Here is a 20,890-nt window from a genome sequence, read left to right as displayed (position 1 = left end):
TGGCAGCATTCGTGTGGAACTGAAGGCGCGAACCACTGCTTTTAATCAGGGCAAGGTGTCTGGTGACATGACTGAATACAAACAGTGCAGCTATTCCCTCCGCAAGGCTATCAAACAAGCTAAGCGCCAGTACAGAGACAAAGTAGAATCTCAATTCAACGGCTCAGACACAAGAGGCATGTGGCAGGGTCTACAGTCAATCACGGACTACAGGAAGAAACCCAGCCCAGTCACGGACCAGGATGTCTTGCTCCCAGGCAGACTAAATAACTTTTTGCCCGCTTTGAGGACAATACAGTGCCACTGACACGGCCTGCAACGAAAACATGCGGTCTCTCCTTCACTGCAGCCGAAGTGAGTAAGACATTTAGACGTGTTAACCCTCGCAAGGCTGCAGGCCCAGACGGCATCCCCAGCCGCGCCCTCAGAGCATGCGCAGACCAGCTGGCCGGTGTGTTTACGGACATATTCAATCAATCCCTATACCAGTCTGCTGTTCCCACATGCTTCAAGAGAGCCACCATTGTTCCTGTTCCCAAGAAAGCTAAGGTAACTGAGCTAAACGACTACCGCCCCGTAGCACTCACATCCGTCATCATGAAGTGCTTTGAGAGACTAGTCAAGGACCATATCACCTCCACCCTACCTGACACCCTTGACCCACTCCAATTTGCTTACCGCCCAAATAGGTCCACAGACGATGCAATCTCAACCACACTGCCCTAACCCATCTGGACAAGAGGAATACCTATGTGAGAATGCTGTTCATCGACTACAGCTCGGCATTCAACACCATAGTACCCTCCAAGCTCGTCATCAAGCTCGAGACCCTGGGTCTCGACCCCGCCCTGTGCAACTGGGTACTGGACTTCCTGACGGGCCGCCCCAGGTGGTGAGGGTAGGCAACAACATCTCCTCCCCGCTGATCCTCAACACTGGGGCCCCACAAGGGTGCGTTCTGAGCCCTCTCCTGTACTCCCTGTTCACCCACGACTGCGTGGCCATGCACGCCTCCAACTCAATCATCAAGTTTGCGGACGACACAACAGTGGTAGGCTTGATTACCAACAACGACGAGACGGCCTACAGGGAGGAGGTGAGGGCCCTCGGAGTGTGGTGTCAGGAAAATAACCTCACACTCAACGTCAACAAAACTAAGGAGATGATTGTGGACTTCAGGAAACAGCAGAGGGAACACCCCCATCCACATCGATGGAACAGTAGTGGAGAGGGTAGCAAGTTTTAAGTTCCTCGGCATACACATCACAGACAAACTGAATTGGTCCACTCACACAGACAGCATCGTGAGGAAGGCGCAGCAGCGCCTCTTCAACCTCAGGAGGCTGAAGAAATTCGGCTTGTCACCAAAAGCACTCACAAACTTCTACAGATGCACAATCGAGAGCATCCTGGCGGGCTGTATCACCGCCTGGTATGGCAACTGCACCGCCCTCAACCGTAAGGCTCTCCAGAGGGTAGTGAGGTCTGCACAACGCATCACCGGGGGCAAACTACCTGCCCTCCAGGACACCTACACCACCCGATGCTACAGGAAGGCCATAAAGATCATCAAGGACATCAACCACCCGAGCCACTGCCTGTTCACCCCGCTGTCATCCAGAAGGCGAGGTCAGTACAGGTGCATCAAAGCTGGGACCGAGAGACTGAAAAACAGCTTCTATCTCAAGGCCATCAGACTGTTAAACAGCCACCACTAACATTGAGTGGCTACTGCCAACACACTGTCAATGACACTGACTCTACTCCAGCCACTTTAATCATGGGAATTGATGGGAAATGATGTAAATATATCACTAGCCACTTTAAACAATGCTACCTTATATAATGTTACTTACCCTACATTATTCATCTCATATGCATACGTAGATACTGTACTCTATATCATCGACTGCATCCTTATGTAATACATGTATCACTAGCCACTTTAACTACGCCACTTGGTTTACATACTCATCTCATATGTATATACTGTACTCGATATCATCTACTGTATCTTGCCTATGCTGCTCTGTACCATCACTCATTCATATATCCTTATGTACATATTCTTTATCCCCTTACACTGTGTATAAGACAGTAGTTTTTTTGGAATTGTTAGTTAGATTACTTGTTCGTTATTACTACATTGTCGGAACTAGAAGCACAAGCATTTCGCTACACTCGCATTAACATCTGCTAACCATGTGTATGTGACAAATAAAATTTGATTTGATTTAATAAATACAAATACACAAACTGTTCACATAGTGCACACTTGGGTTGTGTTCTAAGGGGCACATGACACTAGGGTCTCTTATTGGACAAGTTCAGATGTTCTCTTCCCGTTTCACTTCATTTTGAACAGTTCTCTTTCGATCCATGCCAAATGAACACAACCCAAGTGTTTCCTTCTCCTACATCGATTGGTCTCCCCTGGCTGAATAGATATTGCGCTGGGTTTTCGTCCAAGTTTTAGTGCTGTACATTTATCTCATGGATTTCGGAATATCGCTTAAACTTCCAATCCGGTTGCCTGGCTACCCAAACTCCTTGCTCCGGCCAAACATTATGCCACGGAAGCGGAAGAATTCAGTTTGAGTCATCAGGCAACCAATCCGGACCTTTCCTGATCACAACCAGCGGACAAGGACCTCGTCTCCGTCTTCGATGGAGTAGAACTGCAGCGGTTTCAGGTCGTTGTCGATCTCAATCTCTTTGCCCTCCATCTGAGGAAAGACAAATGCCGTTTTAGGGAGTCCCTTCCACTGCTATGAAAGTGATACTGTACCATTGGTCTATTAAACAGATTCACATATGAGTGGCGAGTATGGTTAACATCAACATAGAAATAAAACTAGACTAGAACCCTTTACCTTTGAGGTAGTATAGGGCAGTTGCTGTTGAGAGAAAACCGCTTTACCTTTGAGCTGGTGTAGGAGAGTTTCAACTCAGCACCCGGTATCTTTAGCAGTCTGTAGAGCAGCCCCTTCACTTTCTGAACGATCATGGAATCTAAAACATATCAAAAAGAGTGTTTTATTAAAATACAATAGGTTACCGTCACTTCAATTGCTCTTACACAGAAGGTCACACACAGATGGTACCATCTCATTAAGATCTTACATGCATGATCGCCCATTGGCACAAAGAGATTGAAGAGTATAAAAGCAGTTGATAAGTGCAACTATTTATCCAAACAGCACTTCATAATTTGGCGTGCCATTTTCACATGGGTCTACAGTCAACAGCAGACAACTTCGTGCAGTGTGCATGCTGCCCAAAACATTGCCTAACAAGTGCAAACAATCCAAAGTCTGCGGTTGTTGGACGTAGAGCAAAAAACACACTGTTAAAAAAAATGTCCAACACGTTTCCTATTGCCTAGTAAAGTATCTCTTACTATAATTCGACACAGGTATCGAGGATGTTAACTAGATTTTCTTTCATTTTCAGTCCCTCAATGAAAAAAAAAAAAGACCTTTGGCACAGGTATATCCTTTTCCCACTATCGTGCTGAACGGAACCAAACTGTGCTGGCTCTGACATTTTCTTTTCACATTGTGCGTTTCAGTAACTACGCTGGCGACGAGTAACCAGGCCAGCTCAGTACAGCTTGGTTCAGTATTGTGAAGTCTTTAAAAAAAAAATGTTTTATTGGAGATCGGGGTCCCGACCTCCTTACATATTGTTATTTCAAAGCAGTCAGAAATGGCAGTATGAAAGTCGGAGTATGAAATTCTATATTATTCTTACGAACGAATGCAATTTTGATACTCTGACTCGTCTCCTGACTAAATATTTATGTGTGTTTATTGGGTCACAGCACATTACAGGTTATTATCAAATCAATTCATTCCATAACCACTTCATAATCCTGGTCTTGGGGGACACATTTTAGTGTTTGCCCTAGACAGCCGATTACACTTATTAAATGTTTGATAATAAGTTAACTAGTGGAATCAGGTGTGTAGTGCTAGGGCAAACATCCCAGGACCAGGATTAAGAAACACTGCTTTATGCAAATGTGTGCAGCCCCGGAATGTGCAACTTGACGCAACTATATAGGATTGCTAATTGCATAGCTAATTGCGTTCTTGCCTTGCATACTGTAGAAAGTAGGCTTAAGAGAAGTGAGGAGGACTCACTTAAGAGCTGATTTTTCAGTGCAAATGGCTCCTGCTTCTTCAGTTCGCTGTCTTCTGGAGCTCCGTATTCTGAAAAACAAAAGATATCGAGCCTCTGTGAACTCATTGAACTCATGATACAGGGCGGGAATTTAGGATGGCCATTATCTCTTCGTAAGAGTGACGGCATGGTGACATGGGTTGCGTTGTTATCACTTCTTTCTTGCGATATGGGTAGCAGTATGGCAGATAACAAGACATGAAATGTTTTTTTCTTCAGAAATGCCTATAGTGGAGTAGATATAGGATGGGCTGTACCACTTCTCCATCTGAAATAGGGTGTTGCAGCAGAGGGCCGGGAAAACCTCAGGAGGAATGTACCACTCGTGACTCACTCTGTATGAGACTCTGATAGCGGGGGTGCTGTGCGGTGAATTCAGCACTGGGGCGGTTCTGCTGGGGGTCTCGGTGTCCCCCAGATGCCAGCCACTCTAGCCCAAACATCTTGCAGTAGTCCAGCTCTGACCCCCTCCTGTCCTCAGGCAGGATCTACAGGTAACAGGGAAAGAGAATGGAGGATTTCATTAAGCACATCAGCAAACACTGATGGATTCATAGGGGGAGATACGAGAAGGAAACATGTATAGCTTTAAAAGGTACATTTCACAATGTCTAGATGAAACCACGTCCCATGACATGTGTAGATCCAGCTACTATACACCTCAAATATCGAATGAAGATACAGTAAGCACTGTCTAATTTCCTGGTTTTCTTAGGTGCATATCTTTTCCATTCATTTGGGATGGAGGCGTATAGCTGGATCTACCACAGCGATCACTTCACGCTTGCGCGCATTGGCTGACCATTAATGCACCAGTATAAATTGCATGCCGGCCATGTGTGGATCAACTGTAAGCTGTGTCCGTCTTTCAAACCTGGGTGTATTAAAATGGAGGACGGGGCCTCACTGTCCACCTGTTGAGGGCCTCCAGCCGGGTCCACCCTGGTGATGAGCAGCTGCATGGCAGTGCCGGGGTTCCTCTCCCGGCTCAGCAGGGGGTTCTGCCGACATGACAACCGGACCAGGCTCTGCAGATTCTCTAGCTCGTTTATTACAGACCACTGAGTGTGTGTGTCAATGAGTGTGTCAGTGAGTGAATGAGATTGTAAGAGTGCATGTCAGTGAGTGTGTGTTTGTGTGCAAATTTTATCGTTGTATGTATTGCAGTGTCAGTGTGTAAGCACAAGGGAGTGTATGTGTAGGGTTTAGAGAGGGGAGATAAAGGATTGAGTTATATGCAAAAACTTTATTCATCCCCCTACTATCTATCTTTACAGAACAAGTATTAACTTTTTGCAGACTAAGGTTAGTGACATTCACGAAATTAGTTTAGTAATTCATCATTCATATATCTAGATACATTTCATTAAAATAAAATCTCCCTTAGAAGAGAGACCTTACTCACAGCAAAAACCCAGTGATGCTACTGGTCCCTCATCTACAGTTGTGACACAGACACTGAAGCAAGCATTTAAAAAGGCAGGCTGCTTATGCATCCACATCAAAAAAATGCCTAAGACCTCACTGCAGCCCTTTCATATTACATTGCAAAGGACATGATGCCATTTCAAATTGTTGAGAGGCCTGGCTTTCTGAGGCTGATGAAGGTTGCCGTGCCTCACTACAAAGTGCCATCACGAATATTATTTTCCAAGACTGAAATCCCAAACCTGTACAACCAGGTTAAAGCTGATGTTGGAAAAAGTGTGGCTCAAGGCACATGGTTTGCTACAACTACTGACCTCTGGACCAGTGAAAGCAGGGGGTGGTTCAACCCTACATCAGCTTCACTATCCATTACCTCACCCCAGAATGGCAACTGGAATCAAACTGCCTGGAAACACAGTTCTTCCCAGAAGATCACTCTGCTCACAACAGAGAGTTTTTTGAGAACATGCTGGAAGAGTGGGGGGGGTCAACAAGACCTGGTCTGCATAACCAGAGACAACGCCACAAACATGATCAAGGCTTTTGAAGAGTTCCCAGATCTGTAGCTTGGGTGCTTTGGCCATCATTTGAACCTGGCCATCTCAAAGGCTCTGACAATTCAGAGAGTTGACACAGCAGTCAAGGAGTGCAGTCATCTCATCCAAGGCTTCTCACGGAGCCGGAAGAGAAGGAGAGAACTGAGAGAAAAGCAGGCTGCCCTCAACATGCCACAGAAGGCTCTGATCCATGATGTGGTGACCCGAAGGGGATCTACACACAAGATGCTTGAGCGTTTCCTCAGCCAACAGCAGCCAGTCTGTGCGACACTGGCTGGGGAAAGAGGAACATGACATCTGATGTCCAAGGATACCGGCATGCGTCATGGAGCAACTGCTCAGAGACACTGTCAGCCATCAAGCCTGCCCTGGACCACATCACCCATGATGTTCTGGTGGAAAAGGATACGGAGCCATCCCTGACAAAGGAGATGAAAAGGGTAATGAGAGAAGACAGTAACCCCTTTTTTTCAATTTTCGCCTAAAATGACATACCCAAGTCTAACTGCCTGTAGCTAAGGCCCGGAAGCAAGGAGATGCATATTCTTGGTACCATTTGAAAGGAATCACTTTGAAGTTTATGGAAATGTGAAAAGAATGGAGAACACCACAATTGATCTGGTAAAAGATAATACAAAGAAGGAAAAAAAAAAACATTTTGTGTATTTTTTTAACCATTTTTGAAATGCAAGAGAAAGGCCATAATGTATTATTCCAGCCCAGGTGCAATTTAGATGTTGGCCACTAGATGGCAGCGGTGTATGTGCAACATTTTAGACTGATCCAATGAACCACTGTATTTCTGTTTAAAATGTTATATCAAGACTGCCCAAATGTGCCTAATTTGTTTATTAATAACTTCATGTTCAAAATTAGACACTGCCAATATTAGATATGTCTATGTCCTGGGAAATGTTCTTGTTACTTACAACCTCATGCTAATTGCATTAGCCTACGTTAGCTCAACCGTCCTGTGGAAGGGACACCGATCCCGAAGAAGTTTAACAACAGATACACAGAGAAGGCAAAGAGAGTCATGCACATGGTTTGTTTCGTTGACCCACACTTCAAAATTAGCTTTTTAGATGAGCCTGAGGCTGCAAAAGTTGACACTGACAGCTGTGTACAGGAGGCCTTGAAGCTGGCAGCTGCACAAGTCAGGGAAGAACCACAAAGCACCAGCAGCACCTCCACCCCTAAAGTGGCATCGGAGGGGAAAGGCCTGGCTGGGTTGCTGAGAAAGATCACCTATCTGTTGCCTTGATGAGGTAAAGGGGGTCAGATTCCGACCATCCCAAAAGACAAAGTAAAAGAAGAGATCAAGGTCTACCCATCTCTGCCACCCATTCCAGCAGAAGAGGATCCACTGGTGTGGTGGAGGGGCCATGCATCAGAGCTGTCTCACCTTGACAGGGTTGCCAGGAAGCTTTTGTGCATCCCTGCAACCAGCGTGTCATCAGAGAGTGTTCAGTGCCAGTGGGCACATTGTCTCCCCTCGCAGATCACTACTTTAACCGGACAAAGTAAATATGCTGACATTTTTACATTTCATTCTCAAGTGAGCAAAGATGCATACATACAGGATGTTAGGCCAGCAGCACCTTATTTCTGTATGAAGGAGAGAACGGACATACAATCAGTGCTGTTCACTTGATTTGTTTACATATTTTGTGTTGTTATTTTAATGTCAACACCTGCACATTGGATTTGTTTGCATATGGTTGTATTGCTCTTACATGCACATTGGATTTGTTTGCATATGGCTGTATTGCTCTTACATGCACATTGGATTTGTTTGCATATGGTTGTATTGCTCTTACATGCACATTGGATTTGTTTGCATATGGCTGTATTGCTCTTACTTGCACATTGGATTTGTTTGCATATGGCTGTATTGCTCTTACATGCACATTGGATTTGTTTACATATGGTTGTATTGCTCTTACATGCACATTGGATTTGTTTACATATGGTTGTATTGCTCTTACATGCACATTGGATTTGTTTGCATATGGCTGTATTGCTCTTACATGCACATTGGATTTGTTTACATATGGTTGTATTGCTCTTACTTGCACATTGGATTTGTTTACATATGGTTGTATTGCTCTTACTTGCACATTGGATTTGTTTACATATGGCTGTATTGCTCTTACATGCACATTGGATTTGTTTACATATGGTTGTATTGCTCTTACTTGCACATTGGATTTGTTTACATATGGTTGTATTGCTCTTACATGCACATTGGATTTGTTTACATATGGTTGTATTGCTCTTACATGCACATTGGATTTGTTTACATATGGCTGTATTGCTCTTACATGCACATTGGATTTGTTTACATATGGTTGTATTGCTCTTACTTGCACATTGGATTTGTTTACATATGGTTGTATTGCTCTTACATGCACATTGGATTTGTTTACATATGGCTGTATTGCTCTTACATGCACATTGGATTTGTTTACATATGGTTGTATTGCTCTTACATGCACGTTGCTTGTATATGCACATTTGATTTGCTTACTTGAGGTTGTGTTCATTTAAACCTGCACGAGGGAAACTTTTACTTCTCATGGCCACATGGTGCCATCTTTAATGTTAATGTTATTATTTTAATGCTTATGTACACAAAGTGCATAGTGCTGCTAATTTTATTTGTTGTTTGTTGGTTTTTAATATAAAACTTGGTGAAATTATTTCAGTGTGTGTGTATCAGTACTTTTTGAACATTTCCAGCACATTTGAACAATACTGTGATAATAATACTGACAACCGTGATAATTTGTCCAAATCGTGATATGAAATGTTCATACCGTTTCATCTCCACTCACAGACATTACTCACCTCTGAAATGTTGTTGCTATTGACTGTGAGAATTTTCAGGGCAGGAAACATAGCTGTTTTGCAACCTTCAGAAGACATTAAAAAAAATACTAGTATACTCAATGACGATCTTTCGCTCTTAGATTTTTACACATTGTGAAATACCGGTCATCTATATACATGCTCTGACATCTTGATCAAATATCTCTACTGATATGTTAATTCAACTTGACTTCCGATAACAAACACACAGAAATATAACGGGAAAAAAAAAAGAAGTGTGGATGTATACTTTACCAGGCAGTGCATCATCAAACCTCAAGGTCGACAAACCAGTCTTAGACATATTTAGATTCTCCAGTCTGAAATTCATGAAAATCATGGCTGTAAAAAGGTTACACTTTATTGTAAAATTCCATGATAAATGCTACACAAGTTATTATAAATGTTATAAATGCTTATTCATTGAAATGCTAATGTTAAAAGCAAATAACGAAATACTAATTTATTAGGATAGTATGTATCCCCAAAAAATGTTTTGTTGATTATTGCTCATGAAAGTAAAGTACTCCCAAGAACTGTCAATGCACAAGTCGAAGCTAACGACAGAGCTGTGTCATTTGTCATAAGACGTAGACAAGTGTCTGTGTTGGTAGGGTTATGCTCGCTCTTACCTCGGCAGTTTGGCAATACTCAGTACGGTTCCATCAACCAAAGGGTTTGTTGAGAGATCCAAAACTGCCAAGGACTGTATAAGACATTGTTTGGCCTGTGCGAAAGAGGCGGAAATACAAGTCAGTTCTATATGTTATAAAAAAATATTTTAAAAAATTAGAAGGGAGACCCAAAACGGCTAAAACCTTACCTCTGCAGTTCAGTGAAGTCATTTTCAGAGACGTAGAGCTCTTCCAGCAGTGGCCACATGGGGGCGCACTCAAGCAGCTAACAGACCAACACCAAAGGGAGAGGGGTTAAATGTAGAGACAGCATATAGAGAAGTTTTTCTCATTTCATTAGGCCTTCACAGGTTTGCACCAGCTCGTTAATTAACATATCGTGCACTGCAACTTAATGATCTATTACCGTATTAACTGGTATAAAAACACCTTTCAAAATAAAATCAGCCTGCAAAATTGTATTTTCTTCAGATGGGATTGATCTGAATGAATCTTTCATCAATCCTCACATCCTATCTCATTGCCTCCTTCTCAACCATATAGGTGGATAAGGTCCAAGGTTCTTTCCCTCCAGCCTTCTTCTCCAATGGGTTTTGAGGATGTAAGCATAGAGGATACAAGGAATTGAGGAAATATGCATTGAGAAAGAGACCCATAATGCCTAAGGGAAGGGTACAGGGTGGTGGCTGTCACCTGAGGCCACGTGAGGGCATAGTTGGTGAGGGAGAGGACCCTGAGGCAGGGGAAGGCCCGAGGTCGCACCGTAGGGTTGGAGGGCACATGCAGTCTGTTGTGGCTGAGGGGACAGAGGACGAGAGAGAGACACGTCAGTGAGGGGATCAGAGTTTGAGAAAAGTCGGGCACAAAAACACACACCATTATTCAGTGTGATCTACCTGAGCTGAAGCTCTTTGAGTTCCTCCATCTGTTCTGTGATGGCCATCACGTCGTCCCAGCAGCACAGGAGGTTCCCACACAGGTCCAATATCAGCACGTCTGATAGTGACCATTAAGGATGCAGTAGTAGCGCACCATCAGGTAAATGTCCAATCAATGCTTCCCCCAAGCTAATTCAATTGGGTGGGTGGACCGTACATTTACTAACAGGACATGGGGCTGTATCCCAAATAACACACACATTCACTAAAGTGCACTACTTTTGATCAGAGCCCTAGTCAAAAGTAGCGCACTATATAGGGAAAATGGGTGCCATTTGGGACACAAACATGGTGTAATGTAGCTACATATCCCAGTAAGTCAAGGTCAGAAAAGTGCACTCAAGTATTATTAACATTAACATTTTGTGGCCTCCCGAGTGGCGCAGCGGTCTAAGGCGCTGCATCGCAGTTGCTAGCAGTGCCACTAGAGATCCTGGCTCTGTCACAGCAGGCCGCGACCGGGAGACCCATGGGGCGGCGCACAATTGGCCTAGCGTTGTCCGGGTTAGGGGAGCGTTTGGCCGGCAGAGATGTCCTTGTCCCATTGCGCTCTAGCGAATCCAGTGGAGGGCCGGGCGCTTGCACGCTGACGGGGTCGCCAGGTGTATGGTGTTTCCTCCGACACGTCTGTGTGGCTAGCTTCTGGGTTAAGCGGGCATTGTGTTAAGAAGCAGCGCAGCTTGGCTGGGTTGTGTTTCAGAGGACGCATGGCTCTCGACCTTCGCCTCTCCCGAGTCCGTACGGGAGTTGCAGCGATGAGACAATTGGATACCACAAAATTTGGGAGAAAAATGGGTTTAAAAATAAATAATTAAAATTAACAAAAATTATAGTTGTATTTTTTTGACATGGGCACTTGTTAACTAATTAAAAGCTACGAAATGAAAGGATACGGGGAGTGGTGTTTTGGATTTCGTTTGCAGGGCCCGGGCTGGAAACCTCACGCAACCCCAGTGCAACATCAGTGAGGTTTTCCACCCCGTGGAGAAGCACAGATGATAACAACGCTTTTCACTGAATAAGTACAGATGACTGCACATCAGAAGTGCAAATCTGTTGGAGAGTGGTGCAGTTCAACAGTCCCAATTAAAGTGCATTAGCCTACTTTTTATAACATTCTTAACTTAAAATCTATTTATTTAACCAGGGAATAGCCTTTAGGTTAGAAACCTCTTTTTGGGACCTGATACTGGCATCCTCTGGTATAGGTGGCATGCTTTAACAATATTCCTTAAGTATTACAAACAGTACATATGAAGTTGACTGTACAAACAAGCCCACTTTGGGACAGATTCCCAAAATCAGATTAAGCCTAAAAAAATACCCTCTCACTCTCAGGCTCCAAAGCCTTGTTGTCCCCTTACTTCTGTTTCTCCGAGATGGCCTCGAAGCCCACCATCTCCACCGTCCTCATGGAGATCTGGATCTCCTCTCCCAAGACCTGCTGGACCTCCATCTCGTAACGCCGCCTGATGGCTGTCAGGTAGTCCACCCCGAAGCTGGCCTTCTTGGGCCGGACGAAAGAGCCTCCCTTCGGGTGCCTTAGGTGGGGTGGCGGGGGAGAGAATCTTGGTCTGAGAGCAGCAAAAACACATAACGGCCACATTCCAAACCAAAAGTCTGTTTCCTGTTTCCTTTTTTGAGGGTGGAGACTTCATTTTTGCCAGAATTTCAATTTCTAACACGAATGAGCACAGAAATTAATCACGCAGCTGAAAAAATTACAGAAGATTTTACATATGGGTTAACAGTAATTAGGATGACACCCATGTCATGCTACCATCATGGAGATACTAGATATGGTTTATTTTACCTGCACGTGAAGTAGTGGACACCTTCATGGCTTCCATTGTGCTTGCCTCGATCAGGGTTGTCCCACTCCACACCAAGCCACAACCCTAAGCACAGAGGACTTGGTAAGTACAGACATTGAATAAGTACTTGGTTATAGTGCATGACCAAGAATAATTGTGCATTTCTCTCAAACGGTGCTGCCACACACATTGTGGATAACGCGTATGTTATTTTGCCTATTATATCGATATCCCAAGCCGTCTGTAAACTAGTTAGCTTACCCGCAGTTGGTGGTACAGTGCCAACAAACCGCACCGTGCCACGCTCCCCGTCACAAGCCACACGTCTGCCCACTGCGTCTGATGGAAGGCACTCGTCCATGGTGGTGGGTTGTGTCTGGCCAGGGACTCTCATTGAACTCACTGAATCTATAACGTTGGGTTTAAGTATACCTATATATGTGCAATGAAAAAGAATGAACAGGTAAAGCCTTCTATACTCACTTGCTGTACTTTGACAGTGCTATTTAAGAAAGCATTAGGTAATAACGTTAGCTAGCTAAAATACTTGCTGTCATGTCAACTCCCAAGAAACTGCAATGTTGTTTAGCTTTATTTGATTGGCTACTATAGTGAGATTAGCTACAACAAACATCTTCACTGCCGATGAAACACGAGGACCACGTGTCCACAGAATGGATATAATGTTATTTCCAAATATGTGTTTGAAAGTTACCTTAATCAGAGAGTTGTTGTCATATTTCGCAGCAGCATAAATAATCACAGCTCACAAACCCCGACTGGAAATAACTGAGTATGATGATGCACACGTTTGCCGTACAAGTTTGATAGATTATTAATGATTAAGTTATCGGCAATAAAACGTAATTTTAGTGCCATTATTTAAATAGCCATCATCGTTATAATCAGGTAACAATCAATGCATCTATATTTAGATCACTGGATGAAAGCCCACCCATATGTAACAGCTAGGAACATTTACAATTGCGTTGTGCATGGTAGGACATAATTAGGTGAAGGACAGATCTTCATGGAGTAAAACGTGAGTAAATAGATACATTTTTTTTGGGCATCAACACATAGTTCTAATGAGATGTTTTCATTATAACTTCCAGTACAAATTATTTGATGAATTATTTCCATGATAAAAGCACGTTTGTATAAGATTGTCTCATCATTCAAAGCAGCTGGAATCGACCATCGAGAACATTGACGTGAACTGACCATGAAAAATACACTTTCTGGAGAGAGGTTAGTCGCCATTCCACGAGTATCCGCATGTATCTAACGTTAATAATTATGTTCAATTTGTACATTGTTGGAAATACAAGGTAGTTTGGGAAACGCACACTGTATTACACTGAACATTTTTTTTTACGCAACATGTAAAGTGTTGGTCCAATGTTTCATGAGCTGAAATAAAAGATCCCAGAAATGTTCTATATGCACAAAAGTATTTATCTCATATTGTGCACAAATTTGTTTACATCCCTGTTTTTGAGCATTTCTCTTTTGCCAAAATAATCCATCCACCTGACAAGTGTGGCATATCAAGAACATAATTAAACAGCATGATCATTACACAGAAGTATGTGGCAGGGTCTACAGACAATCCTCGACTACAAAAGGAAAACCAACCACGTCGCGGACACAGACGTCTTGCTTCCCGACAAGCTAAACACTTTCGCCTGCTTTGAGGATGCCACCGACACCCAAGGACTGTGGGCTCTCCTTCTCCGTGGCCAACTTGAGTAAGACATTTAAGCGTATTAACCCCCGCAAGGCTGCAAGCCCAGATGCTGATCCTCAACACAGGGGACCCACAAGGGTGCGTGCCCAGCCCCCTCCTGTACTCCCTGTTCACCCATGACTACATGGCCACGTACACCTCCAACTCAATCATCAAGTTAGCAGACAACCCAACAGTAGTGGGCCTGATTACCAACAATGACAAGACAGCCTACAGGGAGGAAGTGAGGGCCTTGGGAGAGGTGCCAGGAAAATAACCTCTCACGCAACGTCAACAAAACAAAGGAGATGATTGTGGACTTCAGGAAACAGCAGAGGGAGCATGCCCTTATCAACATCAACGGAAAGTTGGAAAGCTTCAAGTTCCTCGACGTACACATCACTGATGATCTGAAATGGTCCACCCACAACAGACAGTGTGGTGAAGAAGGCGCAACAGCTCCTCATCAACCTCAGGAGGTTGAGGAAATTTAGCTTGGCCCCTAAAACGTTTACAGATGCACAATTGAGAGCATCCTGTCGGGCTATATCACCGCCTGGTACGGCAACTGCACCGACCGCAACTACAGGTCTCTCCAGAGGGTGCTGTGTGTGGTCTGCCCAACGCATCACCGGGGGCAAACTACCTGCCCTCCAGGACACCTACAGCACCCAATGTCACAGGAAGGCCAGAAAGATCATCAAAAAACAACAACCACCCGAGCCACTGCCTGTTCACCCCGCTATCATCCAGAAGGCGACGTCAGTACAGGTGCATCAAAGATGGAACCGAGAGACTGAAAACATCCATCTCAAGGCCATCAGACTGTTAAATAGCCATTACTAGCCATCTTCCACCCGGTTACGCAACCCTGCTCCTTAGAGGCTGCTGCCCTATATAGACTTGGAATCACTGGCCACTTTAATAAGGTTTACATACTGCTTTAATCATCTCATATGAGCCACTGACATTGCTCAATCTAATATTTTATATATTTCTTAATTCCATTATTTTTTAGATTTGTGTATATTGACATGAATTGTTATACTACTGCACTGTTGGAGCTAGGAACACAAGCATTTCGCTACACCCGCAATAACTTCTGCTAAATATGTGTATGTGACCAATAATATGATTTGACACAGGTGCACCTTGTGCTGGGGACAATAAAAGGCCACTAAAATGTGCAGATTTGCTACAATACAAATGCCACAGATGTCTCAGGTTGAGGGAGCTTGCAATTGGCATGCTGACTGCAGGAATATCCAGAGCTGTTGCCAGAGAATTTAATGTTAATTTCTCTACCATAAGCCACCTTCAATGTCATTTTACAGAATTTGGCAGCAGATCCAACCGGCCTCACAACCGCAGACCACGTGTACGGCATCGTGCGGGAGAGCAGTTTGCTGATGTCAACGTTGTGAACAGTCTGCCCCAAGGTGGCGGTGGGGTTATGGTCAGGCATAAACTACAGACAACGAACACAATTGAATTTTATCGATGGCAATTTGAATGCACAGCGACACCATGACGAGAGGCCAATTGTCGTGACATTCATCCGCCGCCAACACCATGTTTCAGCATGACAATGCACGGCACCATGTCGTAAGGCTCCGTACACACTTCCTGGAAGCTGAAAATGTCTCTGTTCTTCCATGGTCTGCATACTCACCAGACATGTCACCCATTTAACATGTTTGGGATGCTCTGGATCTACGTGTACGACAGCATGCTCCAGGTCTCGCCATATTTATCACAGCTATTTTAAGAGGAGTGAGACAACATTCCTCAGGCCACAATTAACAGCCTAATCAACTCTATTCGAAGGAGATGTGTTGTGTTACGAGGCCACACGGGATGCAGACTGGTATTCTGATCCACGCCCCTATCTGTGACCAACAGATGCATATCTGTATTCAGTCGTGAAATCTGTAGAGTAAGGCCTAATTTATGTATTTCAATTGACTGATATCATTTATATGAACTGTAACTCAGTGAAAACGTTAATTGTTTCATGTTGCGTTTATATTTTTGTTCAGTAAATTGCTTATGTTTGTTCGCAAACAATTAGGTTGGCAGCTCATTGACACTGGATAGCCTACCTTAGTGTGTTACCTCTGGAAGTTCAGGAAATGCTTATGAAGTCATCACAAGGGCAGCAAGCTGTCTTTGTAGCAATAAATATTACATGTGTAAATATTACACGTACTAGGGCCTCACGGGTGGAGCAGTGGTTAAGGGCTGTGCCACCAGAGACTCTGGGTTCGCACCCAGGCTCTGTCGTAATTGGTCCGCGATCGGGAGGTCCGTGGAGCGACGCACAATTGGCCGGTAGGGATATCCTTGTCTCATCGCGCACCAGCGACTCCTGTGGCGGGCCGGGCGCAGTGCGCGCTAAACAAGGTTGCCAGGTGCACGGTGTTTCCTACGACACATTGGTGCGGCTGGCTTCCGGGTTGGATGCGCGCTGTGTTAAGAAGCAGTGCGGCTTGGTTGGGTTGTGTATCGGAGGACGTAAGACTTCCGACCTTTGTCTCTCCCGAGCCCGTACGGGAGTTGTAGCGATGAGACAAGATAGTAGCTACTAATAACTGGACACCACAAATTTGGGGAGAAAAGGGGGGTAAAATAATAAATAATAACATTACACGTACTTTGGCATTCATGCACCTCTAGCTACCCAACAACTGTGGTAGTGAACAAACTGCTGCTGTATCTATTAAGTCTAACATTGTTCTTTTTTCCTTAGTGAGGAGGGGCCATCTGTGGACAAATAGTCCTTGGACTATGTAGTGGGATCAGTATCAGCCAGCTTGTTTCCAAAGGAGTCTACATCCAGCTCCGGATCGTTATCTGCATTGTTCCAAGCTGCGCCAGTAGTTGACACTCTGTTCTTTGTTCCTGCTCCTAAGGTAAGCCCATAAGTCCAAGGCAAGGATGCACAGCTTGGGTCTTTTAAACGCTGCAGCCCAGCTGACTTTTTGTTTTCCAGGAAACCAAGGCCATATTCAGTAGAGAAAAGGTTCTGAAATAATGTGAAACGGAGTTCCTACCTACCCACTAAGAAACACACATTTTAGCTTTCTTTTCCAAAATGATGGGGAGGTATTACCTGGAAAAACCAACAGAACTAGAAAGCTTGAGGGCCTGAGTCGTGTACCCTTGCTAGAATCTTCTGTATTTGCCAACTGAGTGAAGTTCTGTTAAAAAAAATGTATTTCCATTCATAGCCTGAACCGAGGAGCGTGGAGTTGAAGGAAGGTGCGGTCACAAAAGTCCCGAAACACCAGAAACAAACAAAGAAAGCCGCAAAGGACAAATCAGCTGCAGACCTAAGTCTAGAAAACAGGTGAGTGATTAAAAATGAAACAATATGCTGCAAGAGATGTAGATTGATAGATAAAAGTTCTCCCTCTTGCTTTCAGAGAATGTGCGTTACAAAATGCTGACGAAGATGAACAGGTCCCAAAGATGCCCAAGAAGACTAAAAGGAAAGCTGTTGAGATGGGAGAAGGGGGTGTGACAGAGGAGGAGGAGAGGCAGACAAAAAAAGAGGACTGGAGCCCAAATTGCAGAGGAGAGGGTAAAGCAGAAACGAACAGTGTTTGTCGGCAACCTTCCTGCCAGCTGCACAAAGAAGGTAACAGCAGCCCCAGTCCTAGTTGAGTTATAAGCAGTGAACATAATCTCATTTAGGTATGTTGAAAGCAGACCTGGGTTCAAATAGCATTTAAAAGCAAATAAATGGTGATCGAAGTGAAAATACAAATATGCCTTATGTTGTTTCTGTGTTTGGTTTTTCAGACACTACAGCTTGTCTTCAAGGATCAGGGAGCGATTGAAAGCATTCGATTTCGATCAGTGGTAAGTACTCCATTCACTGTATTAGATTAATCTCATACCCATCATCAGACAATGAGTGCTTATTTGTGAGTTAGATGATGTAGGTAAGACTTTCAGGTCAATCTTCACAAGGCCACAGGGCCAGACGGATTACCAGGATGTGTACTCCGAGCATGAGCTGACCAACTGGCTTCACTAATGTTTTCAACCTCTCCCTGTCGAAGTCTGTAATACCAACATGTTCCAAGCAGACCACCATAGTCCCTGTGCCCAAGAACATGAAGGTAATCTGCCTAAATGACTACCGACACGTAGCACTCACATCCGTAGCCATGAAATGCTTTGAAAGGCTGGTCATAGCTCACATCAACACCATTATCCCAGAAACCCTAGACCCACTCCAATTTGCATACCACACCAACAGATTCACAGATGATGAGATCTCTATTGCACGCCACACTGCCCTCTCACACCTGGACAAAATGAACATCTGTGAGAATGCTGTTCATGGACTACATCTCAGCTTTCAACACCATAGTGCCCACAAAGCTCATCACTAAGCTAAGGACCCTGGGACTGAACACCTCTCTCTGCAACTGGATCCTGGACTTCCTGACGGGCCGCCCCCAGGTGGTAAGGGTAGGTAACAACACATCCGCAACGCTGATCCTCAACACGTGGGCCCCTCAGGGTTGCGTGCTTAGGCCCCTCCTGTACTCCCTATTCACTCATGACTGCACGGCCAAACACGACTCCCAACACCATTAAGTTTGATGAGCCTGATCACCAACAAGAATGAGACAGCCTATAGGTAAGAGGTCAGAAACCTGACCATGTGGTGCAAGCACAACCTCTCCCTCAATGTGATCAAGACAAAGGAGCTGATTGTGGACTACAGAAAAAGGAGGACCGAGCACGCCCCCATTCTCATCAACAGCGCTGTAGTGGAGCAGGTTGAGAACTTCAAGTTCCTTGGTGTCCACATCACCAACAAACATGGTCCAAGCACACCAAGACAGTCGTGAAGAGGGCACGACAAAACCTATTCCCCCTCAGGAGACTGAAAAGATTTGGCACGAGTTCTCAGAACCTCAAAAGGTTTTACAGCTACACTATCGAGAGCATCCTGGTGGGTTGCATCACTGCCTGGTATGGCAAGTGCTTGGCCTCCGACCGCAAGGCACTACAGAGGGTAGCGAGTACGGCCCAGTACATCTCCGGGGCCAAGCTTCCTGCCATCCAGGACCTCTATACCAGGCACCGGAGTGCCAAGTCTAGGTCCAAAAGACGCCAAAATAGCTTCTACCCCCAAGCCATAAGACTCCTGAACAGCTAATCAAATGGCCACCCGGACTAATTACATTTCACCCCCCCCCTCTGGAACGGTTCTGTTATCTGTGCATAGTCACTTTAATAACTCTACCTACATGTACATATTACCTCGACAACGGTACCCCCGCAACGTCCCAGTCAAAAGGAAAACAATAAAATGCACGTTATTTGGCTCATACTGTATTAACTTGCAGATATAAACGAATTGCCATTGCGACAGCACTTGAGGAGTGTGGCAAGGTGGAGGGGGTGAGGCTGGTGCGGGACAAGAACTCTGGAATGGGCAAGGGCTTTGGCTACATCTTATTCGAGGTAAGAAAAAGAATGCACATTTCATACGCACCCAACCTGCTCAGAGATGTGTGTGAAGCAGTTATGTATGCATTTCAGCAGTCTTCCCACTACTGAGCTGGCCAAGTCCCATACGGCAGCAGCACACAGTTTATTTTCTAACTACACCCCCTCCATCCGTACCTGCATCATCTCTAACAGCTAACGCTTTTGTTGTAGAGCATCGATGCTGTCCAGCTGGCCTTGAAACCAGACGGCTCAAAACTCCTCGGGAGGTCGGTCCGGGTGAAGAGGTCAGTGAAGAAGGAGAAAGAAGAAGAAAGTGGTGCACAGAGGTCCCAGAGGGAAAGAAAGAGATATTAAGGGTGCAGGGAAGGAGCCTACCAAAGGGGGATTTAAGGAGAGACCGGGCCAGGGCGGTCCCCAAAACAAGTCTTCCGGGAGGCCGCAGGGGAAGGGGCCTCAAATCAAAGGGGAAGCCATTCAAGAAAAGTCTAGGTGAGGCAACGAAAGCCCCCACAGGCCTCTCTTCCTTCAAAGGTGAGATGGCCGACCCAAACAGAAAAAAAGCAAAGGCACTGAAGAAGAAACTCAAACCGAGGAAAAGGAATCAGGTCGTACACATTTGATGGTCTGTGCTTTGTGCCTTTGGATGTAAATTAATTTGATATTGTTAAAGCAGATAAAATGTGTTGTACAATTAACATGTCAGTGGAGCTATATCATGAGATGGTGTGTAAGCGTTCATGACTTAACATCCATGCCTACCCACATTTCCAGTTGAAACTGTTGTTTTTTAGGTTGGGGCTATCACACCCAATGTATGTAAATACTAACATGTACAGCTGAAGTCGGAAGTTTACATCAACTTAGTTTGGAGTCACTAACTCGTTTTTCAACCACTCCACTCGGCAAGGACATCACTTTTACACAAGTAATTTTTCTAGCAATTGTTTAGAGATTATTTCACTGTATCATAATTCAAGTGGGCCTGAAGTTCACATACACTAAGTTGACTGTACCTTTAAACAGCTTGGAAAATTCCAGAAAATTGTGGCTTTAGAAGCTTCTGATAGGCCAATTGACAGAGTCAATTGGAGGTGTACCTGTGGATGTATTTCAAGGCCTACCTTCAAATTCGGTGCCTCTTTCCTTGACATCATGGGAAAATCAAAAGAAAAATCAGCCAAGACCTCAAAAAAAATTGTAGACCTCCACAAGTCTGGTTCATCCTTGGGAGCAATTTCCAAATACCTGAAGGTACACA

At 44.6% G+C, this 20,890-nt stretch overlaps 1 protein-coding gene and 1 pseudogene across 1 annotated transcript; one reads left to right on the top strand and one right to left on the bottom strand.

Annotated features, from left to right (window-relative positions):
- Window positions 1-2,222: 2,222 nt before the first annotated feature.
- On the bottom strand, window positions 2,223-13,397 carry LOC112230399 (annotated as a pseudogene).
- LOC112230126 (RNA-binding protein 34-like) lies at window positions 12,874-20,582 on the top strand. The gene is given in 9 exon segments (XM_024396327.2): window positions 12,874-12,891; window positions 16,935-17,069; window positions 17,388-17,506; window positions 17,583-17,705; window positions 17,707-17,797; window positions 17,962-18,025; window positions 19,527-19,553; window positions 19,556-19,644; window positions 19,843-20,582. Coding segments are annotated over 9 exon segments (810 nt in total). The 3' UTR covers window positions 19,987-20,582.
- The last annotated feature ends 308 nt before the right edge of the window (window positions 20,583-20,890 follow it).

Source organism: Oncorhynchus tshawytscha, linkage group LG32 (genome assembly GCF_018296145.1).
Source record: "Oncorhynchus tshawytscha isolate Ot180627B linkage group LG32, Otsh_v2.0, whole genome shotgun sequence".
In the NCBI taxonomy this organism is placed as follows: Eukaryota; Metazoa; Chordata; class Actinopteri; order Salmoniformes; family Salmonidae; genus Oncorhynchus; species Oncorhynchus tshawytscha.
Note: the sequence above shows the minus strand (reverse complement) of the source record. Positions and strands in the feature narration are given on the sequence as shown.